Source organism: Salmo salar, chromosome ssa01 (genome assembly GCF_905237065.1).
Source record: "Salmo salar chromosome ssa01, Ssal_v3.1, whole genome shotgun sequence".
In the NCBI taxonomy this organism is placed as follows: Eukaryota; Metazoa; Chordata; class Actinopteri; order Salmoniformes; family Salmonidae; genus Salmo; species Salmo salar.
The window spans coordinates 124,274,806-124,300,645 of record NC_059442.1 but is presented as its reverse complement, the minus strand read 5'-3'; the positions used below and the strand labels follow the sequence as shown (position 1 = coordinate 124,300,645).

Here is a 25,840-nt window from a genome sequence, read left to right as displayed (position 1 = left end):
GTGTGCAAATCTGTCATCAAGGCAAAGGGTGGCTACTTTGAAGAATCTCAAATATAAAATATATTTTGATTTGTTTAACACTTTTTTGGTTACTACATGATTCCAAATGTGTTGTTTTATAGTTTTGATGTCTTCACTATTATTCTACAATAAAGAAAAACCCTTGATTGTGTAGGTGTGCCCCAACTTTTGACTGGTGCTGTATTTGTTCAGTATACTTGCATTTCGACCAAACATGCATGCAGGTAAACAGTACACTTCCCCCACCACCAGGCAGTTCCTCTCTTGAAGTCAAAGCCGCATTGTATTGTGGGTGTATGAGTTTTTGATAAATGTAATTAAAATTGCGAAAATAGAAGTGTATAATCATTTTTTCAGCAACTTTTGTGTAAAGGCCGTTTAGTAGATGGAATATCATCAATCTATGTTGTTCGTTTTGTGGGAATATATTGTGTAACCTGTCCTTTAAAATTAGTAACATCCATGGCCACATTTTGAGGTTACTGTAACTATAAATGTATTCTTATGTAATCATAGAAATCGTGCATTTTCAAGATTGCATGCAAAAGTCACAGGTCTGTGGAGATCTTCACAATTGCTATAATAATCTGTGCATAATCTCTAACAGCATTTACCACTTGCACGATGTGTTTTTAATGTAATCTCAACTGCAATCCAGGTCATTTGGTTGTGCTATTAGTTGAAGCACAGTGATAACACATTAAGTTGTTATATAAATACAAAATATCTGACATTGTATTCCCGTTTGAATTCCCATGTGTTGTGCTTTTAAATGGTGAAGTGTAGTGATAACACATTTAGATGGCAACTGATTTAAAAAAAAAAGAAATCTGAAAAAAATTAACAATTGGAATTTTGTTCTGCTTTTAGATGGTTGAAAGCATAGTGATAACACATTGGGAATTCAACATACTTCTGGCTGTATTTTTGAGTGGGTGATTAAAGGTTGAAATCTCATTGATCAACCTCTCAACCAAATATTACCTAAATGTCCATGTTGAAATTATGTTGTGTGCCCAGTGGGAATACACTCTTACAGTTATTATGGTCAAGAACATAGGCTATTCATTTTGGTGATGTTTTGTCAACTTTGAATACCTCTAAAAGAGTTTAGTTGCTAGGTGCACTAGAATAGGCTAGTAATATTCCATGGAGATATGAAGTTGTGACTCAACAGTGGTCCTTGGTGCTGACCCTCAGGGCTGTGGTGGCCTGTTGCTTAGTGTTAATGGTACTTAGTAGAGATACAGGGTCACACAGTATCTGAATGCTGGGTTTTAGCTGAAAGAATGCTGTGAGTCTATTTTGAAGTGAAGAACACGATACAGTCATTGTAGATGTAGGAGTTGAAGTGATCAGGTATTCAAAGCATGCAAACCAGTAAGCAAACACCTCCTCTGATTATTGTTATACAAAATTAACTAGCTATAAAGTCAATCATGAGAAACATTAGCTATTATTTTGACATTGTTCTATACAGGTGTATTTTCAGCAATAGACATATATACCAGTAGATTTGAGTGACAATCTTGGCTAATTGTAAGAGCGTGGTGGAAATAATTCCACTTCATTCCATTGATGATGAGGCACTGGCTTTTAGTTGGTAGTCTAGTTTTGTTTGCTTCATATTCTTTCTAAAAGCCATGATTAAGGCCGAAACGTCAAGCTTTTAATTGCTGCTTAAATAAAATATTGTTTTTATTGGTGAGCGAGCGCTGCGCCTTTTACTTTTCAAAAGCATAGACAAAGTGACCCGAGAGCTGTTGGGAGCTTCCATCTTTATCTCCCACTCCTTTATCTTCTGTTTGTGCATGAGGCCAACAGAACAGGCTCACTGCTTGGTGACGCAACCTCCCCTCTGCTGTTGGGACAATAGAAGCTTTCTACTCCATGACTTCTACTGGCACAAGACTAGAGGTAGGCTATAGTCCCTGTGGGTTACAGTCAAAATCTGGTTTCATGTTAGTCATTTCTAGCCTAAACCTTTTCAAATATGGAATAACAGGCTAATTTATTGATTTCTCTCTGATGGTGTGTTGGGCGTCATCTCTCACGGACAAGAATAGATTTCTGGCCGATTGTAGGCTGTTATTATTACTTGTTTATAAAATGTTGATGTTCTCAATCAATCAAGCATGAATAATTGAGGATCTCTACACGTTCACAATATGTGTCCAATACTCCCAATCCATGTTATCAGATGACTCTGTGTCCCCACTGTGGTCACATAATATAATCTGTGGCCTCCCTCTCCTGTATACTACATGAGATGGTGGACTGGAGCGACCAGCCCGACTAACGGTTAAGGACAAAACCTCTGTACTCTTAATCAGCTTATTGCTGGCTTATTCAAAGGCCCTCTTTCAGACAGAGCAGCTGCTGCCGCCGGGCCGGGCCCAGTTTGAGGAGAGGGTGTGACTGCTGGCAGGCCTCGCCGATGCAGAGAGACCGGTTGGTGATTAACAAATGTCAGTAGACTTTGGAATCTGGGGAGCCGAGTCAGATGGCATTGTCCTCTGTGCTCAGAGGAAGGTCTCCCAGGTGGCCGGGTCATGCTGGCATGCTTTTCCTCTCTTTCTCCCCCCTTTCCTCACCCCTCCTCTCTGGCACTTCAAACCCAAGGCTGCAGATTTTTTTCTTTGCTCTGAAAAGGAAGTCCAGGCATGCTTTGCATTGTTAAACCCCTTGAGGAGCTCAGATGACAATTCCTAAAATGCTATTTTTTTCTCTTCCTGATTGTTAAAGAAATGGTGTGGTGTCACTCCAAACATCTGACCCTCTCGATTATTTGGGTACAGTCATTTTATAAATCCCAAAGTATAAAAGATAATGTCCCCAATAAATGAAAGGGCTAAGTCGGGATGGCTGGCAAGTGCGAGGTGGTTTTGCTGAGCTTTGCGTGCTGTACCGAGGCAGGCAGGCTGAAGGACTTGGGTACAGTACATTGGGCAGATGGATTTCTGTCAGCAGCTCTCCAGTCACTGTCTGGGCTGTCTCAGGCCCCATCACAAATTACCCCCTTTTCCTGATTGTAGTGCACTACTTTTGACCAGGACCCATAGAGGATAAGGTGCCATTTGGGACACAGCCTAACTGTGAGGAGGATCTGATCCATGGGTCCATGTTGTGCAGTGAGAGCACTGGCTAAACACCTAAGCACACATAGCTGGCTGGCTCCTAAAATGGCTGCCCTTGAAGCTCAAAGGATCTTCCGCACAGCTCATTGCCTGACTGTCAAAGCCCTGATAGAGTAGATGAAAGCATTACAAATACCATCCATTAACTTGGTGTGGCTGTCATGGAGTCACTAAACTGACACCAAGAGAAATAGTAGTAGTAGTAATTTTAGGTTGAGGCTGTTTTCTCCTTTCTTTCTTTTTTTTTTTTTTACCTCAAAGGATTCTTCTTGATATCCATGTCAAGGAACCTGGCTTTAGAATGCAACTTTGTTCTGTGTTCTGACAAGAGAGCTGCCAACAGATCAGGGATGGGCCTTTCATGGCGCAGTAACCTGACCCTGGACAACAATGGGGAGTAGGCTGTCTTCTCAGGGACACACTGGCAGGCAGCAAGGGTTGTTCCAGTGGAGGTAGACTGGTTACTGAACGTCAACTGTTGTGGTTTAAGTCCAGAGATCTGCAGCCAAAAAATAAATGCCTATGATGGGGTAATACCAAAACAAATGGACATATGACTCATTTTCTTCCCTTTCTACCAGAGCTCTGTTGGTTTGGCATAGTTGTGGAGGGCTCATTTATGTGTCTTTTCTTTTAGCTCTGCAACAGGTTGTTAACCATGTTTAATCCTTTTTTTAACCTTTGTATGGTGAACATGTACAGGACCAGGCAAAGGGAGAGATTGTGCTGAACTCAAATTTCCATTTAGAGGACACCATTTTGTCCAGAGGTCTGTTGGTTAGCCATAGGTGAGGAAGGCTGATGTCATGTGGCTTTGGAGCTCTGCAACAGGTTGTTATTTAGCAAATGATACCTTCTGTATAGTGAAACTGCTAGGCTACATTTAGAGGACACCATTTTGCCACAGGTGCAGGAGCTTGAAATAGTCAGGAAATACTAGGCCTTATTTTTATTTTTTCACCTTTATTTAACCAGGTAGGCTAGTTGAGAACAAGTTCTCATTTACAACTGCGACCTGGCCAAGATAAAGCAAAGCAGTGCGACACATACAACAACACAGAGTTACACAAGGAAGAAACAAGTGTACAGTCAATAATACAGTAGAAAAAAAAGAAAGTCTATATACAGTGTGTGCAAATGGCATGAGGAGGTAAGGCAATAAATAGGCCATAGTAGCGAAGTAATTACAGTTTAGCAAATGAACACTGGAGTGATAAATGAGCAGATGATAATGGGCAAGTAGAAATACTGGTGTGCAAAAGAGCAGAAAAGTAAATAAAAACAATATGGGGATGAGGTAGGTAGATTGGGTGGGCTATTTACAGATGGGCTATGTACACCTGCAGCGATCGGTTAGCTGCTCGTGGTGAAAGAGGAAATGCTTCTCCTAGGAAGGGAATGCTGGTGGATGGCTATGTAAGATAGGAACACGAGTCAAATAACAGCGTTTCTACAATGCAACAGTTTGTAAGCTCTCTACTTTCTATTTTTTCTGAAAAGGAACTGATTTAAAGGCCATTGCCATAAGGGCCGGTCAAATTTTATAGACATCTTACCAATAAATGACCCCCAGAATGTTATGTTGTGATTTTTCATCGGGCTACGCTGTGCTAGTAGTGTGAAGCATTAATCCTCTTTGAATACATGGAAATATTCATGTCCTTGGCCTAGACAAATGCACAGCACAGATGACCTCTGGGCAAATGGATGGAAAATGTATTAAATATTGCCTCTGCTTCTGCTATCTGCAGAATTAGGCCTAGTGTTTTAGTTAAGCTTAAAGAAAGTGTTAAATCCAATAAAATAATATTTTAAAAAATAAAAGAGAGTGCACATCGTGTCATGACCAGTTTAAATGCTGATGAGTTACATTTCAAGGTAATGCCGTGTGTCTCTCTGTGTCATCGCACAAAGGGTGGACAAGAGGAGAAAACCATTTGATGAAAAAAACTGTCATAACTGCCACATAAACAGCCATTTTATGCCCCAGTCACTTTTCACTCTGTCAGTTTTAATCATGCTTTGAAATATGTTTTTTCCTTTTTAAATGACACTGAATATAAACTGAGATGGGTAATTAAGATTGGCCGTCTTTTTTTTTTTGATGCTCTAAAAACTGGCCTGTTTTATTTTACAAATGTATTTGTTTAACATACTGTACGTACTGCATTTGTTGAAATATATTTTAGAATGGAAAGGTTACCATTTGGATTGTTTGTGGTTGCCACACAAGTTCTGGATTTATGTTTGTTTCACAACAACACTACATCTGTGGCATTGGTCTACATGAAAAACGATCCATTTGAACCAGAAATATGAATGAGGTGGCTATATATCTGGTGGCTATGAGTAAGTACTGGAAGTCAGTTTGACTATCAAGCAATGCCATTGGTTAGTTAGAATGCCAAGGTCAGAGGTGACAGGTCATACCAGCTCGGAAGTGATGTTGACATTATCATCAGTTGTGTGTTTCATCAAGGAACAGAATAGCACTGTAGTCACAAACCTTCCTCTCTCTCTCAGGGGATTCATTCAATCTTATTTGAGAGGGAGCTAGGGCGTGATGCAATCTGAGGGAATTGTTTGTATGTTTGATGTAGATACTGGGATGCAGTCTGATGGTTCTGCATCCTGCATCCTAAATTGCACCCTAGTCCCTATAAAGTGCACTTATTTTGACCAGAGCACTATGGGCTCTTTTCAAAAGTAGTGCACTATATAGGGAATACGGTGCCTTTTGGGATGCAGTCTGACGGTGCTGCACTCCAGCTGTGGCTTATCCCAAGGTAATAAAAATGGAACAAATCAACTCAGTAATCCCTCCTCAGCTCGCCATTGTTCTTGGAACCATGGAACAAAAAAAACTGATCTTCTTCTTAGTATGCAATGCAGTAATGTCAGAGCTGAAGAATCCAGCCTTTTCTCAATCTCTCTGTTACATTTCTATCACAGGTTTTTAGCCTACACCGGTGCTAGGCCTAAAGACTCAGACTTTTGTGTTTCCACCCCTGAGGCCTAAATGTGACATGTTATTGTGTGAGACTGAGACTGAGGCCTCACCCATTCTCTTTTGTCTTTTTCTTACCAGGTTTCCCTGATTTTCCAGGGAGTCCTCAGCGATGGAGGTGCTACAGTGCGATGGCTGTGACTTCCGTGCTGAGTCGTACGACGACCTCAAGACCCACATCCAGGATGTACACACGGCCTTCCTGCAGCCCACTGATGTTGGAGACGGAGAGGGGGACGGGAGTCCCTGCCAGTCCAGGTCAGACTCTCTGAACTCCCCCAACCAGACAGAGGGGGAGGAAGAGCAGAATAAATCTCCACAAACTGAAACGGGTAAGGGAACTGCATCAACGGTGATGTTTATGGACAGATTATTATGATTAAGGTTATGATTATTATTTTAAAGATAATGTTTGTTATTATTATTAATGATATTGATATAATATGTATAGGCATATGTCTTGTTCTTTGCATACAGTGCCTTCAGAAAGTATTCTTCCCCCTTGACTTATTCCACATTTTTTGGTGTTACAGCCTGATTTCAAAATTGATTAATTAGATTTATTTTCTCACCCATCTACACACAACACCCCATAATGACAAAGTGAAAACATGTTTTTTGACATTTTAGCAAATGTATTGAAAATGAAATACAGAAATATCTCATTTTACATACAGTACCAGTCCAACGTTTGGACACACTTACTCATTCCAGGTTTTTCATTATTTTTACTATTTTTGATTTTCTACATACAACTATGAAATAACATATATGGAATCATGTAGTAACCAAAAAAGTGTTATACAAATTCTTCAAAGTAGCCACCCTTTGCCTTGATGACAGCTTTGCACACTCTTGGCATTCTCTAAACCAGCTTCATGAGGTAGTCACCTGGAATGCATTTCAATTAACAGGTGTGCCTTGTTTAAAGTTAATTTGTGGAATTCTTTCCATCTTAACCTCTTACATCTAGACGTTCCGCTAGCGGAACACCTGCTCCAATATCCAATGATAGGCGTGGCGCGAATTACAAATTCCTCAAAAATACAAAAACTTCCATTTTTCAAACATATGACTATTTTACAGCATTTTAAAGACAAGACTCTCCTTTATCCAACCACACTGTCCGATTTCAAAAAGGCTTTACAGCGAAAGCAAAACATTAGATTATGTCAGCAGAGTACCCAGCCAGAAATAATCAGACACCCATTTTTCAAGCTAGCATATAATGTCACAAAAAACAAAACCACAGCTAAATGCAGCACAAACCTTTGATGATCTTCATCAGATGACACACCTAGGACATTATGTTATACAATACATGCATGTTTTGTTCAATCAAGTTCATATTTATATCAAAAAACTGCTTTTTACATTAGCATGTGACGTTCAGAACTAGCATACCCCCCGCAAACCTCCGGTGAATTTACTAAATTACTCACGATAAACGTTCACAAAAAACATACATTATTTTAAGAATTATAGATACAGAACTCCTTTGTGCAATCGAGGTGTCCGATTTTAAAATAGCTTTTCGGTGAAAGCACATTTTGCAATATTCTGAGTAGATAGCCCAGCCATCACGGCTAGCTATTTAGACACCCACCAAGTTTAGCCCTGACCAAACTCCGATTTACTATTAGAAAAGTTTGATTACCTTTGGTGTTCTTCGTCAGAATGCACTCCCAGGACTGCTACTTCAATGACAAATGTTGGTTTGGTCCCAAATAATCCATTGTTATATCCAAATAGCGGCGTTTTGTTCGTGCGTTCAAGACACTATCTGAAGTGTAAATAAGGGTCACGCGCACGACGCATTTCGTGACAAAAAAAATCGAAATATTCCATTACCGTACTTCGAAGCATGTCAACCGTTGTTTAAAATACATTTTTATGCCATTTTTCTCGTAAAAAAGCGATAATATTCCGACCGGGAAAGCGTGTTTACGTACAAAAGAGAGAGAAAATAAAAGCATGGGATCCCCTCGTGCACGAGCCTGAGTCTCATAGTACTGTGACTGGCCACTATCCAAATGCGCTAATGTTTTTCAGCCAGGGGCTGCCTCGATATCATTCAGCTTTTTGCCACCTTCTGAGAGCCCATGGGAGCCGTAGGAAGTGTCACGTAACAGCAGAGATCCCCTGTATTGGATAGAGATGATCAAGGAGGGCAAGAAATGGTCAGAAAAGGCAACTTCCTGTACAGAATCTTCATAGGTTTTGGCCTGCTAAATGAGTTCTGTTATACTCACAGACACCATTCAAACAGTTTCAGAAACTTTGAAGTGTTTTATATCCAAAACTAATAATTATATGCATACTCTAGTTTATGGGCAGGAGTAATAATCAGATTAAATTGGGTATGTTTTTTATCCGGACGTGAAAATACTGCCCCCTAGCCATAACAGGTTAATGCGTTTGAGCCAATCAGTTGTGTTGTGACAAGGTAGGGGTGGTATACAGAAGATAGCTCTATTTGGGAAAAGACCAAGTCCATATTATGGCAAGAACAGCTCAAATAAGCAAAGTGAAACGACAGTCCATCATTACTTTAAGACATGAAGGTCAGTCAACCATCAAGAGCTATGATGACACTGGCTCTCGTGAGGACCACCACAGGAAAGGAAGACCCAGAGTTACCTCTGCTGCAGTTCATTAGAGTTAACTGCACCTCAGATTGCAGCCCAAATAAATGCTTCACAGAGTTCAAGTAACAGACACATCTCAACATCAACTGTTCAGAGGAGACTGCGTGAATCAGGTCTTCATGGTCGAATTGCTGCAAAGAAACCACTACTAAAGGACACCAATAAGAGGAAGAGACTTGCTTGGGCCAAGAAACATGAGCAATGGGCATTAGACCGGTGGAAATTTGTCCTTTGGTCTGATGAGTCCAAGTTTGAGATTTTTGGTTTTTGTGAGACGCAGAGTAGGTGAACGGATGATCTCCGCATGTGTGGTTCCCACCCTAAAGCATGGGGGAGGAGATGTGATGGTGTGGGGGTGCTTTGCTGGTGACACTGTCTGTGATTTATTTCGAATTCATGGCACACTTAACCAGCATGGCTACCACAGCATTCTGCAGTGATACGTCATCGTATCTGGTTTGTGCTTAGTAGAACTATCATTTGTTTTTCAACAGGACAATGACCCAACACACCTCCAGGTTGTGTAAGGGCTATTTGACCAAGACGGAGAGTGATGGCATGCTGCATAAGATGACCTGGCCTCCACAATCACCTGACCTCAAACCAAATGAGATGGTTTGGGATGAGTTGAACCGCAGAGTGAAGGAAAAGCAGCCAACAAGTGCTCAGCATATGTGGGAACTCCTTCAAGACTGTTGGAAAAACATTCCTAATGAAGCTGGTTGAGAGAATGCCTAGAGTGTGCAAAGCTGTCATCAAGGCAAAGGGTGGCTACTTTGAATAATCTCAAATATAAAATATTCTTTGATTTGTTTAACACTTTTTTGGTTACTAGATGATTCCATATGTGTCATTTCATAGTTTTGATGTCTTCACTATTATTCTACAATGTATAAAATAGTAAAAATAAAGCAAAATACTTGAATTAGTAGGTGTGTCCAAACTTTTGACTGGTACTGCAAGTATTCACACCCCTGAGTCAATACTTAGTAGTTTTTCAAGATAAAAAAGAAACAGAAAGGAGCTAAGCACAGGCAAATCCTAGAGGAAAATCTGGTTCATTCTGCTTTCCACCATACACAGGGAGATTCATTCACATTTTAGCAGGACAATAACCTAAACACAAGGCCAAATCAACAATGGAGTTGCTTACCGAGAAGACAGTGAATGTTCCTGAGTGTCCGAGTCACAGTTTGGACTTAAATCTACCTCAAAATCTATGGCAAGACCTGAAAATGGTTGTCTAGCATTGATCAACATCCAATTTGACAGACCTTGAAGAATTTTGAAAAGAATAATGGGCAAATGTTGTACAATCCAGGTGTGAAAGCTCTTAGAGACTTACTCAGAAAGACTCACAGCTGTAATCTATGCCAAAGGTGCTTCAACAAATTATTGACTGAGGGGTGTGAATTCTTATGTAAATGAAATATTTCTGTAAAATATTTCCAAAAACATGTTTTTACTTTGTCATTATGGGGTATTGTGTGTAGATGGATGAGGAAAAAATCTATTTAATCCATTTTGAATTCAGGTTGTAACACAACAAAATGTGGAATAAGTCTAGGGGTATGAATACATTCTAATATTTACAGTATATTAACATTGATATTACTATTTAAGGAAAGACTGTTTTAACATCTCTTTTTTCCTTTTTTTTCCATTGGCCACCCCTTTGAAACAGACTTTTCAAGTTCGAACCAAATGCCATACAGCAAGTCAGCAAACCATCCCAACAAAACTGCAAACCAGTTATTCCAGTGCAAAATCTGTGTTCGTTACTTCAGATCAAAATGTCTGTTGTCTGAACACACCAAGAAGGTACATGGAACCTCACTAAGTGGCGGGAACTCACCAGCCTCCCATACATCCAAACAGTCCAACTATAACATCGTTATCCATGACAGTCTTGGGAAAGTGTTCTCCTGCCAGTATTGTACATACAAGTCTCCACGCAAAGCCAGGATCCTGAAGCACCAGAAGATGTATCATAAAGGAAATCTGGACCCCCCAGAATCTCTGTCTGAGGCTGTTGATGACCCTGAGGCATTATCGTCCGAGGAACCCAGTGAGGAACTAGCAGAGGATGTGGTAGAGCGTGGTATCCTAGAGTCCATGGTTAAACCTCTGGGGAAGTCAAGGGGAAACCAAGAGCTTCGAAGAGAGTGGTGTGACAACATGATGAAAAAGCACCGCAACATGGTGAAAATGATCTCAACCATCCAGCCGGGTGGAGAAGGAGAAGGAAGCACAGGCTCATCTAAATCTGATTCCCCCTCCTCCCCCAGAAGCCCTCCTAACTCCAAAATGGTTTTCAAAGACCTGAGTGGCAATGAAGGCTCCTCTGTAGTCAACTCCTCAGTTTTCAAGCTCAACAAGCCTGCCTCTGGGATATCACCCTATCAGTATTCACAGATTCAATCGGTAGCGCCCAACAGCACGGGATCCTCCATTTTGTCTGACAGGTCCACCTTCGTCATGTCCGATGTTTCCAACTGTGCCATGGAGATGGATTTAAGTATGCTTGACGACTCCAGGAGCACCTCTGAGGAAGATGACGAGGAACTGGGTGATGAGGATGATCCCAATTACACCGATCCCTTGTCAACTGGGGATTCTGCCAAGCAGCTTCTGTCCGAAGAGGATAACAAGATGCTGGAGACTAAAGGGATACCATTCAGAAGGTACATGAACAGGTTCCAGTGTCCTTTCTGCTCTTTCCTCACCATGCATCGCAGAAGCATCTCCCGTCACATTGAGAACATACACCTATCTGGGAAGACGACAGTATACAAGTGTGATGAGTGCCCCTTTATCTGCACCAGCCCTCTCAAGTTAGGCACGCACAAGCAAAGTCACTCCTCAGACTGGGACACCATGGACCTGACCAGTGAAAGCCCAGGTCCTCAGAATAACGAGACACCAGAATCAGTGAACGGAGGAAACGTCGCTGCTTCCAAAGTCAATGGGAAAAAGCTAAGTAATGTGGGCAATGATCTAAACCAGCAAAATCCTCATCGCTGTACACTCTGTAGCTTCTCGACAACCACGCTGAAAGGGCTGCGAGTTCACCAGCAACACAAGCACTCCTACTGTGACGACATGCAAGCTGCCAGCTTGGAAGGCTCTACAAATGAGCAGCAGGACTTGGAATTGGAAACATTCTCCAGTTCTCCGAGCCAGGTACAAAAAACACAGACTTCAATTCTAGGACTTGGATCCAAAAAGCACTTAACTGGGAAAACTGCAAGGAAGTCCATCAATGATCTACCTTTGGATCTGTCCCCAGTCAAGAAGAGAACTAGGATTGATGAAATTGCCAACAACCTTCAGAGCAAGATCAGTCAACAACAGGAGGATCTGGTGATTAATCTGGAAGAAATGGATGATGAAGAGGAAGGAGAGCTCAACATGAACGAAGATGCAGGCAGAGACAAGGAGGAGAACAACAGCGAGAGTAAAAATCATGGCTACGTTTACAACAAGCTTTACGAAGGTCGGGTGGGTAAAAGAAAAAGAACCCTCACGTCAAAGCTAAGAAACATTCCCATCGCAATGACACTCTCTGACGATGAGGACAAGGAGTCTGTTGATCTTAAAGCGGATCTCCAAGACCAGAGCAGCCAAGACAGCCGGGACACTTCTTTCCAGGAGAACCTCGACTATACAGAGGACTCAGGGATGGCACGATTCTATTGCAAGCACTGTGACTACCATAACAAGTCAGCCCGCAGTGTGAGCACCCACTACCAGAGAATGCACCCCTACATTAAGTTTAGCTTTAGATACATCCTCGACCCTGAGGACCAAAGTGCCGTATTTCGTTGTCTGGAGTGCTTCATCGAATACACCAACTTCAACAACCTTCATGAGCACTACATGGATCACCACCCAGAAGCCAGCAATGTGCTGAACTTCAACCAGCCAGATTTGGTGTACATGTGCCGCTTTTGTTCGTACACAAGTCCAAACGTCAGAAGCTTGATGCCCCATTACCAAAGAATGCACCCTGAGGTGAAAATAAACAACGCTATGATCTTCTCGAGTTACGTGGTGGAACAACAGCACAAGGGAGCAGAATCTCAAACGCTGAGAGAAATTTTAAATTCCGGTCCCAAGAGTTTCACATGTAGCTCCTCCACTTCCACACCCAAGTCCTCGTCCAGTCCTGTGCTCAAAAGTGTTGCAAAGACACAAGATTCAAGCTCTGAGACAGAGGCCCTGAAAGAGGTTGGTAATGTTGTGGTCTATGACTGTGACATATGCTCCTTTGCTAGCCCTAACATGCACTCTGTATTGGTTCACTATCAGAAAAAGCACCCAGAGCAAAAGGCCTCATATTTCCGCATTCAGAAAACCATGAGAGTTACCACAGTCGATAGGCCACAGTCAGCAGGCAACTCTTCTTACAACATCAATATACCAACCCCTGCTAAGTCGCCAAGCGCCGCCATGCCATTTGGTACAGATGAGGAGATATACTACTGTAAACATTGTGTGTACAGCAACCGCTCTGTAGTGGGAGTTCTTGTCCATTATCAAAAGAGACATGCAGAAATAAAGGTGACTGCGAAATACATCAAGCACGCCGCTCCCACCTCTGGGTTGATGAAACTAATGGATGAGCTTCAGATTGCACCCCCAAAGCAGTTTCTCAAACAGTTCAACAACAATGGATTTGATGGGTCCAGCAATTCTCACGCTAGAGTTGTCACAGAGAAAGGAGAAGCAGAGATGCTTTTCTTCTGTCAGCACTGTGACTACGGGAACCGCACTGTAAAAGGAGTGCTTATTCACTACCAGAAGAAGCACAGGGACGCAAAGTCCAATGCTGACCTTGTACGCCGGCACACTGCAGTGGTCCGCAGTCAAAGAGAGCGAGCGCAGATGGGCCAGTCAGGCACTACCGCCTCTGCCATAGCCCCTGCTGCTCCCACCGAGACCGAGGCATCCTCCGGATGTCTTCGCTCACTGAAGTGCAGGCACTGCTCTTATACATCTCCATACGTGTACGCATTGAAGAAGCACCTGAAGAAGGATCATCCTACTGTGAAAGCCACAGCCATGACCATTTTACACTGGGCGTACCAAGATGGCATCCTGGAGGCTGGTTATCACTGTGAGTGGTGCATCTACTCCCATGCGGAACCCAACGGGCTGCTAATGCATTACCAAAGACGCCACCCAGAGCACAATGTTGACTACACGTACATGGCCAGCAAGCTGTGGGCTGGGCCTGATACTACCGCCTCCCAGCCAGGGGGGAACGCTGGGGACAGTAAGCACTACCAATGCAGAGATTGTGCCTTCGAGGCGTGCTCCATCTGGGATATTACCAACCACTACCAAGCTGTCCACCCCTGGGCCGTCAAAGGGGATGAGTCTGTGCTATTGGACATAATCAAAGGTCCAAGATCCCAAGAGAAAGTCCACCCCTCAATGGCTAAAGGACCACCTTTCACTTTTCTTCCAACTGCTCACGATGAAGGACCACTGGATATCCCTACCTCACCTCAAGAGCACCAACACCACCAATACCATCCCAGGCTCTCCCACACAAGCAACTCGATCTCCAACAACCCCTACCAGTGCACTGTATGTCTGTCTGAGTATAACAGCCTACATGGACTTCTGACACACTATGGCAAAAAACACCCAGGCATGAAAGTCAAGGCGGCTGACTTCGCACAAGAAGCTGATATAAATCCAAGTTCGGTTTACAAGTGCCGACACTGTCCATATGTGAATTCACGCATCCATGGAGTTCTTACTCATTACCAGAAGAGGCATCCATTGGTGAAAGTCACCGCTGAGGACTTTGCGGATGACATCGAGCAGGTTAAAGATATAACTGAAGTGGATGACAAGTGCAAGACCCAAAGACAGGGTTATGGAGCATACAGATGCAAAATGTGTCCGTACACTCATGGAACATTGGAGAAACTGAAAATTCACTATGAAAAATATCACAATCAACCAGCTTCAGATATGTTCAAGCCTTCCCACGTGCCATATTCCACTGTGAAAGATGAGGTGGTCGCTGAATGCAGTGCCACAAGTGTATCATCAGAGGTACAAGAGGTTAGCGAATTCAAACTTGCTCTCACCCAGTTCCCTATCAACAAAGGAGAGACCCATGCTGTGTTTAGGTGTCAGCTCTGCAAGTACTTCTGCTCAACCAGAAAAGGCATAGCTCGACACTACCGCATCAAGCACAACAACGTCAGAGCTCAACCGGAAGGCAAGAACAACGTCTTCAAGTGTGCTCTCTGTTCATACACCAATCCAATTCGCAAAGGCCTGGCGGCACATTACCAGAAACGTCATGACATTGATGCTTATTACACACATTGCCTGGCAGCCTCCAAGACTTTGACGGAGAAGCCCAGTAAAGTGGTTGTGCCCGTGGCATCGGAGGCTGAAGGGTCGGAGCTGAGCGAGGAGCTACGATTGGCCGTGGAGAGGAGGGAGTGTTCGCTCTGTGCGTTCCAGGCCTTCAGCAGGAAGAGCATAGTTTCACACTACATCAAACGCCATCCAGGAGTCTTCCCCAAGCGGCAACACACCAGCAAGCTCGGACGCTACTTCACTGTGCTCTATGCCAAAGAACCTGAACATGTTGAAGAGGTAACAGAAGTGGTGGAGGTTGAACCGAAGCCCGAACCAGAGGGAGAGGTTGCCGAGTGGCTGCCTTTCAAGTGTTTAAAATGCTTCCAGCAATTCAGCACGGTGAGACTTCTCTCCATGCACTACAATGATCATCACAGTGGCAAGGACCACAAACAGGACTTTGTCATCCACCCCAGCCTCACGGAAGATGGGATGGAGACAGAACTCTATCAGTGTTCCCACTGCGAGTTGAAGTTCCTGGGCCTTCCTCTCCTCAGCACTCACCTGATGAACCATAACGAGGAGTTCCAGAAGAGGGCGATGCGGCAAGAGAGGAGGAAACAGCTCCTTAGCAAGCAGAAGTCGTCCGAGCCACCGGAAACAAAGCCTGAGAAAGTGAGTAGAAGAGTTTACAAAAGGATGGTGATTTATCATCTCAGTAAAATACTAGATGTGGTCATTGTTTTGGACTCAGAGTAGAATGAGACTGTGAATAATAACCAACAGTATATGAAGCATTTTCAGTGTATTGGGCTAACATAGTAATGTTACACATTGATGTTTAAAGTTTTATCGTTAGAAATGAAATCAGTTATAGAGAATATCAGTGGAATGAGTGTAAGGCTGTTAGATTTGCCACCTTTTCTTCCCTTTTTCTTTTCTTTTAGCTGGTGAATAATGCTGACAAAGCACCGATTGGCTACAGGTGTAACTTCTGTGTGGAGGTCCACCCTACTCTCAGAGCCATCTGTAACCACCTGAGGAAACACGTCCAGTACGGGGAGGTCAAAGAGGGCCATGTCAAGGTAAGATCAAATAGCCAAGAGTTTGGTAACGCACGGGGGTCATGCATGCTCTTACAATGCATTATAACCACATAATGCATTATACCTTCAGGATTTAACCGGTTAAGCGTAAACTCCGCAATTCTTGAGATTTACGTTATTATTTCATTGAATTGAGTTCGCCTCAGAAGACCCTGGGGTATCAGGTTACATATCCACAGCCACTGGAAGCTGGAACCTTGTTGAATTGTTGAATTTGTACCTTTGAAACAACGTCAGATCTTCAACTTAAAATTCATTATCAGAGAAAAAACTATAGGCTGGGCAGCATCTCCTACTGGAGGGTTGATCTATCTACAGCTATTCATTTAGTCTCCCTGCTTTGCTTTAATAGTTGTCACTGACTATTACCAATGTGCTATCGTGAGAATGATTATTGAGAGGTCTCTGAATACCTAAACATATTCACTGTTGCTCTCAAAGTCGTTCCAAAGGTAGGTTTAACAGAGAATATTAAATGTAACCATACTTTATAAGTGATATATTATCAATGATACTATTTAGGCCTATGGCTTTTGCAAAGTCATCAAGAGCTGTTTCAATTCAACCCAGGTTTCCACAGAAAATAGACAATACAAATAAGGTTTTGGCTTCAAGTTAATTATGAATATGTTGGATTAATTGAAAGAATGGGACTAAATCAAATGAAACTTTATTTGGAGTGCATTTAAAGTTTGATTGGATTAGATTTAGTCATTTTCTTTAACTTTGAGATTTGGTGGAGATGGAGATGTGAATCCAACATATCAATTATTAAGTTGTAGACAAACTGGATGTTGAATTGTGTTTGGTTGTCTGTGCAACCAAATATCAACATTTGAAGGAGATTGGATAAGTTCTGCTTGGATAGTTCCATCTGTGCCACTGACTTATTCTGGCTTTAATTCCAGTTTGTCAACAAATGAATAGTTTATATGTTGGATTTATGTCCCCATCTCAAACATAAATCTAAGTTAAAGAATAGGTCTGTGGAGATCTTTACAATTGCTATAATAATCTGTGCAGAATCTCGAACAGCAATGATCACTTGCGCTATATACTTTAAATGTAATCTCAACTGCAATCCACGTCATTTGGTTGTGCTATTAGACGAAGCACAGTGATAACACGTTCATCTGTTGTATAAATAAACAACATATCTGACATTGTATTCTCATTTGAACTTATAAATAGTTGAAAGCGCAGTGGTAAGTGTGATAACTCAACCAAAAATCAGACATTGTTTTTCCATTGGAATTTGGATGTGGTTTTAGATGGTTAAAAGCATAGTGATAACATATTGGAAGTTTAAAACAATTTTGGCTGTCTATTTGAGTGGGTGAATATAGGTTGTAATCTCATTGATCAACATCTCAACCAAATATTACCCAATTATTCACATTGAAATGTTGTGTGCCCAGTGGGATCGTTCTACAACAAACACAAATGGTTTTATATCAAGTTTAAAAAACAAAACAAACAATATTTGTAGATGTGAAACATAAACCTTCACAGATGGACAACTTTTAGAGGAGATTAAAGCAGAGATCGTAAAACATTTGTGAGTTTCAGAAGGGGAGGGACACAAGAATGAATAAAAGCCGTGACCCAAAAATAAGGCTACTTTTCCCTAACCACAAGTTTTATCATAATTTATTACAGTAATAAGGTAGCTAAAATCTTATAGGATGTAATTTGTAAAGTTGATTGTAAATATATGTAGATTATCCCAAAACATAATGTATGTCAGGCCATATTCGCAAATTTGTCATGACTAGGTTGTTCATAGCATATGACATCATAATATTTTCATACGATTCATACTATTTACTATTTACTACATCTTGTGGTTGGAAAAGTGAATACAACAATAAATAAATAATGAGGAACAAAAAAAGGGAAAATCTGAGCTTTCTAGCAGTATACAGCATTACTGGGTACTGTTCATGGCCCTCTCATAAGAATTGTTTTTATTCCGGCATTGGAATCGTCCTGTTATGTCTAACAGGTAGTAAAGTGTTACCCAGTTTTTCATATTTGTTTACACCATTTACTAGTCAATTAAGTTAGTATATTTAGTGTATTTAATTTCCTTTCGCATACAAATGTTGCGCCTAAACAGTGGCAAGAAAAAGTATGTGAACCCTTTGGAAATACCTGGATTTCTGCATAAATTGGTCATAAAATTTGATCTGATCTTCATCTAGGTCACAACAATAGACAAACAGTCTGCTTAAACGAATAATACACAAACAATTCTAATACACAAACAAGTCTTTATTGAACACACCGTGTAAGCATTCACAGTGCAGGGTGGGAAAAGTATGTGAACCCTTGGATTTAATAACTGGTTGACCCTCCTTTGGCAGCAATAACCTCAACCAAACGTTTTCTGTAGTTGCGGATCAGACCTGCACAATGGTCAGGAGGAATTTTGGACCATTCCTCTTTACAAAACTGTTTCAGTTCAGCAATATTCTTGGAATGTCTGGTGTGAACTGCTCTCTTGAGGTCATGCCACAACATCTCAATCGGGTTGAGGTCAGGACTCTGATTGGGCCACTACAGAAGGCGCATTTTCTTCTGTTGGAGCCATTCTGTTGTTGATTTACTTCTGTGATTTGGGTCGTTGTCCTGTTGCATCACCCAACTTCTGTTGAACTTCAATTGGCGGACAGATAGCCTAACATTCTCCTACAAAATGTTTTGATAAACTTGGGAATACATTTTTCTGTCGATGACAGTAAGCTGTCCAGCCTCTGAGGCAGCAAAGCAGCCCCAAACCATTATGCTCCCTCCACCATACTTTACAGTTGGGAGGAGGTTTTGTTGTTGGTGTGCTGTGCCTTTTTTTCTCCACACATAGTGTTGTGTGTTCCTTCCTAACAACTCAACTGTAGTTTCATCTGTCCACAGAATATTTTGCCAGTAGAGCTGTGGAACATCAAGTTGCACTTTTGCAAACTTCAGACGTACCGAATATTTTTTGGGGGACCGCAGTGGCTTCTTCCGTGGTGTCCTCCCATGAACACCATTCGTGTTTAGTGTTTTACGTATCGTAGACTCGTCAACAGAGATGTTAGCATGTTCCAGAGATTTCTGTAAGTGTTTAGCTGACACTATGATTCTTCTTAACCTCATTGAGCATTCTGCGCAGTGCTCTTGCAGTCATCTTTGCAGGACGGCCACTCCTAGGGAGAGTAGCAACAGTGCTGAACTTTCTCCGTTTATAGACAATTTGTCTTACCGTGGACTGATGAACATCAAGGCTTTTAGAGATACTTTTGTAACCCTTTCCTGCTTCATGCAAGTCAACAATTCTTAATCTTAGGTCTTCTGAGAGCTCTTTTGTCCGAGGCATGGTTCACATCAGGCAATGCTTCTTGTGAATAGCAAACTCAAATTTTGTGAGTGTTTTTTATAGGGCAAGGCAGCTCTAACCAACATCTCCAATCTCATCTCATGGATTGGACTCAATTAGCTTTTGGAAAAGTCATTAGCCTAGGGGTTCACATACTTTTTCCGACCTACACTGTGAATGTTTAAATTATGTATTCAATATAGACAAGAAAAATACAAACATTTGTGTGTTATTAGTTTAAGCACACATGTTTGTCTATTGTTGTGACTTGATGACCAATTTATGCAGAAATCTAGGTAATTCCAAAGGGTTCACATACGTTTTCTTGCCACTGTAAATGTTAATGATTTATATGCATATTATTCATGTGCATGCATTCAGATTGTTAATTACTTTCTTACAAATAGAATGATGATGTATTATTATGTTTTTTTCATCCCATAACTCATTTTAGCAGGAAATAGAATTGTAAATTATTTCAGCTGTAACTGAAAGGTTACTTCTGAAGCTGCTTTGAAAATAATATAATTTCCCTACAACTTCTGTCTAAAATCCACTGTGTCCCCCAACTCTTTAGTACAGAGTCCGACTTGACTTTTGACTCTCAGACCTAAGAGGCCCCCACACTGCCGAAGTCTGTTTTATACGGATGGCAGGGTTCTGTTTCCATTTTTTTTTTTATTGCAATGGAGACCCCTGGGTAGACAGTCTGTCAACTTCCCCTGGAGAAAACAAGCGAGGTAGTCCCTCCTGACCGTTGCAGGCAGGCAAGGGGAAAAGAGGCCATAACATTGAGGGCAGCGGGTAACCGTTTCAACATTAGTATTCCGATGAGGTTGCCAGGGACTTGGCAAAGGGACGGCAGGCCTGAGGATTTAAGCCTCACCCAAGACAGGAGCCAAATTAAGGCCTTGTTGGTTCTGCAGACCAGGGCCAGGCCAGTCCAGGCAGTTGTATACTGAATACAGAAGATGGCATGTCTGAAGTCCTTTTCAGAATACTCTAAAATCTCAGGTTATAAAATAACGTGGGAAAAAACAAAATAATGGCAATAGGAAAAAGAAAAAGAATAACTCACAATCTACAGCAATCCTTTGTGGATTATTAAAAATGTAATATTTAGGATGCTTAATAAGTGTCAACAAACAACAAATATATAAAGATAACGTTATTCCATTACTCAACAATATGAAAGCCTGAGGGTGGTTTTAACCTTCCAGACTTGGAAGTGTATCAACTCACTACCCAAGGCTTTTACTTGAGACATATAGTTAAATGCACTAAAGAGGAACAATGGGTACATATTGAAGATGATCATGCTCATCCCCAGAATCTGTTTATGTGTCTATTTTCGAAGGATACATCTAAAAACATTAACAACTTCATAGTTAAGAACACATTAACAATATAGAAGAAAATTTCACATATTCTACAAGAACCAATATCACTCTCTAAAAACACAACCTGGATATCTAAAGACATAGAAATCATAAATGACTTGGTAACATGAAATACTCATATTTCCATTACAGAATGAAAAAGTAATTTTGGACATACCAACGTAGATCATTTGAAATACATATCACAAAAGTTACATAATCACACAATTTCGATTTGAAATATTTTGATCATCAGAGCAACCCATGAGGGAATCTTATTTGAGTCAGAAAGGGATGTTCATATGATAGATACGATGTACAAATCTTGCAGAGAGCCTATCCAACTGACAATCTCTTAATAAAAGAAACTATTTGACTGAAAACGAACTGACGTTGGCACAAGATGGAGGGAAAGTTGGAGCATAACTAATGAAATTACAGTTAACGAAAATGTACGCTTAATCCAGTATAAACTAACGTATAGAATTTATTATGCAAAAGACAAAATTCACACATTCTACAGTACAACGACAGAGTCATGTCTTAAGTCTAAAACTAACAATGATTCAATAATCTATGTGTCACAGTCGTCTTCGTCTTCAGATGAAATAGAAAAGTCCTCATCAGAAAAAGTAGACCAATACGCAGCCGAGGTCGTGTTCATCTTTGAGTTTAATTAATCGATCACTTGAACACTATACAAAAACAATAAACAACGACACTGCAACAGTTTTGCAGGCTATCCAAAAACGCAGTGCAAAAACAATCTCCCACAAAAGACAAACACAAACACACCCTCATATAAGGGACTCTCAATCAAAGGCAAATAGACAACACCTGCCTTCAATTGAGAGTCCCAACCCCAATGAACCCAAACATAGAAACAGACACACTAGACTAAACATAGAATACATGAAAATCAAACAGTGACCAAAAACCCCGGAATACCTAAATCAACTGCCCTACAACAAACACACCACCCCTAACCACATAAAACAAATACCCTCTGCCACGTCCTGACCAAACTACAATACCAATTAACCCTTATACTGGCCAGGACGTGACACTATGCTTTCTGGGAATGCTTTAAAGTACAAAAGTTATTCAAATGTACTTTTAATCTGTCTGTCTGCATATTTCAGAACACGGAATATGGGCGTGTAGTTAGAGACCCAATGGGCTGTACAATTCCCTTCTCATCTTGAAAAACATATATTAAAAACGTAATCCGCCATCATTAACACAATGGAAAAATCGAATGATTTATCATTGAAATAGCATGGGCGATTGAGAAAAACGAATTGGTACAATTTAAGTCCATGTGGCAAACAGTGCAGGCACTAAGGATAGGGGTGTCTGTAAATTGTTGTTCGTATGTTTATTTTACCCCCAAAAAATATTATAGGAAAGAGAGAGCGAGAGAAGCCATCTTCATACCAAAAACGCTGGAAATTTGCCCCCAACTAAAGCGGAAAAACTCACGAGAAGTGGGTGGGCGGAGCAAGCAGAGCAAGGCGGGTGGAAAGGACTGGACAGGCAGAGCAGTGACTGTATGCAGGGCCAGATTAAGAAATCATAGGCCCTAAGGCTTTGAGTTAAAAATAGTTAATAGTAAGAAAAATATTAGCTAAATAAAAAAGAAGATAGTAACACAATAACATTTTAAAAATGAAGCTATATACAAGGAGTACCAGTATCGACTCAATGTACAGGGGTACGAGGTAGTTGAGGTAATTGAGGTTATACAGTATGTATATGTAAGTAGACATAAAAGGAACTGGGCAATCAGGATATATAGTAAACAGAGTAGCAGCATCATAGTGTGCCTTCGGAAAGTATTCAGACCTCTTGACCTTTTCCACATGTATGTATGAAATTGTTTTTTTCCCTCATCAAACCACACACAATACCCCATAATGACAAAGCACATTTTTGCAAATGTATTAAAAATAAAAAACTGAAATATTACATTTACATAAGTATTCAGACCATTTACCGAGTACTTTGTTGAAGCACCTTTGGCAGCGATTACAACCTTGAGTCTTCTTGGGTATGACGCTACAAGCTTGGCACACCTGTATTTGGGGAGTTTCTCCCATTCTTCTCTGCAGATCCACTCAAGCTCTGTAAGGTTGGATGGGGAGCGTCGCTGCACAGTTATTTTCAGGTCTCTCCAGAGATGTTCGATTGGGTTCAAGTCCGGGCTCTGGCTTGGCCACTCAAGGACATTCAGAGACTTGTCCCGAAGCCACTCCTGCGTTGTCTTGGCTGTGTGCTAAGGGTCATTGTCCTGTTGGAAGGTGTACCCTTCCCCAGATCTGCGCCTCTACATAATTCTGTCTCGGAGCTCTACAGACAATTCCTTCAACCTCATGGCTTGGTTTTTGCTCTGACATGCACTGTCAACCATGGGACCTTATATAGACAGGTGTGGAAAAAGTCAACTGGTCTGAATACTTACCGAAGGCACTGTATGTGAAGAGTATTAAAGTGTGTCTATGTGTGAGTATGTGGCATCAATATGCAGGTCTCTGTGTGTGTGTGTGTGTGTGTGTGTGTGTGTGTGTGTGTGTGTGTGTGTGTGTGTGTGTGTGTGTGTGTGTGTGTGTGTGTGTGTGTGTGTGTGTGTGTGTGTGTGTGTGTTGGAGTGTCAGTGCAGTATGTGTGAGTGCATGGGTATAGAGTGTGAGTGTGCGTAGAGCCAGTGCAAGAGTATCAGTGCAAAATAAATTAGATGAAAAGATAAATATTTAAGGGGGTCAATGTAAATTGTCCTGGTAGCCATTTGATTAACTCTTCAGCAGTCTTATGGCCTCGGGGGAGAAGCTGTTCAGGTACCTTTTGGTTCACCGCCTGGTATAGAGGTCCTTGATGGCAGGGAGTTCTGCCCCAGTGATGTACTGGGCCGTACTCACTACACTCTGTAGCGCCTTGCAGTCGGATCCCGAGCAGTTGCCATACCAAGCGGTGATACAGCCAGTCATGATGTTCTCAACAATGCAGCTGTATAACTTTTTGAGGATTTGAGGGCCTATGCCAAATCTTTTCAGCCTCTTGAAGTGGAAGAAGCATTGTCATGGTCTCTTCACGATTGTGTTGGTGTGTTTGGACCATGATAGGTCCTTAAGCTCTCGACCGGCTCCACTACAGCCCCGTCAGTGTGAATGGTGGCGTGTTTGCCCCTCCGTTTCTTGTATTCCACGATAAGCTCCTTTGTGTTATGCACGTTCAGGGAGAGGTTGTTGTCCTGGCACCACACTGCCAGGTCTGTGACCTCCTCCCTATAGGCTGTCTCCTCATCGTCGTTGATCAGACGTACCACCGTCATGTCTTCTGCAAACTTAATGATGGTGTTGGAGTCGTGCGCGGGTTCCAGTTGCGGAGTGAGCTGCTCATACCCAGGGTCCTTAGTTTAGTGATAAGCTTGGAGGGCACTCTGGTGTTGAATGCTGAGCTGTAGTCAATGAAAAGCATTTTCACGTAGGTTCCTTTTGTCCAGGTGGAAAGGGCAGTGTGGAGTTCAATAGAGATTGCGTCATCTGTGGATTTGTTGGGGCGGTTTGCGAATTGGAGTGGGTTGAGTGTTTCTGAGACGATGGTGTTGATGTGAGCTATGATCAGCCTTTCAAAGCATTTCATGGCTACAGATGTGAGTGATACAGGGCGGTAGTCATTTAATCAGGTATCCTTGACATTTTCGGGCACAGGACTATGCTGGTTTGCTTGAAACGTAGCTATTACAGACTGGGTCAGGGAGAGGTTGAAAATGTCAGTGAGGACACTTGCCAGCTGGTCAGCGCATGCTCTGAGTGCACGTCCTGGTAATCCATCTGGCCCTGTGGCCTTGTGAATGTTGACCTGTTTAAAGGTCTTACTCACATCGGCTACGGAGGGCGTGATCGTACAATCGTCTGGAGCAGCAGGTGCTCTCACGAATGGTTCAGTGTTGCTTGCCTCGACGCGAGCATAGAAGGCATTTAGCTCGTCTCGTAGGATGGTCACTGAGTAGCTCTTGGGCCAGGTTGCCCTTTGTAATCTGTTATAGTTTTCAAACCCTGCCACGTCCGACAAGCTTCAGAGCCGGTGTAGTAGGATTCGATTTTAGTCCTGTATTGACACTTTGCCTGTTTGATGGTTCGTCGGAGGGCGTACTGAGATTTCTTATAAGGGTCTGGATTCGTGTCCCGTTTCTTGAAAGTGGCAGCTCTAGCCTTTCGCTCACTGCAGATGTTTCCTGTAATCCATGGCTTGTGGTTGGGATATGTACGTACGGTCACTGTGGGGATGACGTCATCGATGCACTTATTAATGAAGCCGGTGACTGCTGTGGTAAACTCCTCAATGGCATCTTATGAATCCTGGAACATATTCCAGTTTGTGCTGGCGAAACAGTCCTGTAGCTTAGCATCCGCTTCATCAGACCACTTCTGTATTGAGCGTGTCACTAGTACTTCCTGTTTGAGTTTTTGCTTGTAAGCTAGAATCAGGAGGATATTGTTATGGTCAGATTTGCCAAATGGAGAGCGAAGGAGAGCTTTGTATGTATCTCTGTGTTTGGAGTAAAAGTGATCTAGAGTTTTTTACCTTTGGTTGCACAGGTGACATACTGTTAGAAATGAGGTAAAATAGATTTCAGTTTGCCTGCATTAAAATCACTGGCCACTAAGAGCGCAGCCTCTCGATGAGCAATTTCTTCTTCTAAAATGGATTAAATCAATGTTTTTCCTCATCAATCTACACACCATACCCCATAATGACAAAGTGAAAATAGGTTTCTAGAAATGTTTGCAAATGTATAATTTTTTTTAAACAGAAATCAGTTATTTACATAAGTATTCAGACCCTTTGCTATGA

The 25,840-nt window shown here is 41.8% G+C and overlaps 1 protein-coding gene across 3 annotated transcripts in view; it reads left to right on the top strand.

Annotated features, from left to right (window-relative positions):
* LOC106561374 (zinc finger protein 462-like) overlaps positions 1–25,840 on the top strand; it is a 97,783-nt gene that overhangs the window by 27,829 nt on the left and 44,114 nt on the right. For all 3 annotated transcript variants that reach the window (XM_014125267.2, XM_014125276.2, XM_014125257.2), the window contains exons 2-4: positions 6,247–6,497; positions 10,498–15,818; positions 16,091–16,228. In XM_014125267.2, coding sequence (XP_013980742.2) covers positions 6,278–6,497; positions 10,498–15,818; positions 16,091–16,228 — 5,679 coding nt within the window. In that variant the 5' untranslated portion in view covers positions 6,247–6,277. The remainder of the gene's footprint in view (positions 1–6,246; positions 6,498–10,497; positions 15,819–16,090; positions 16,229–25,840) is intronic.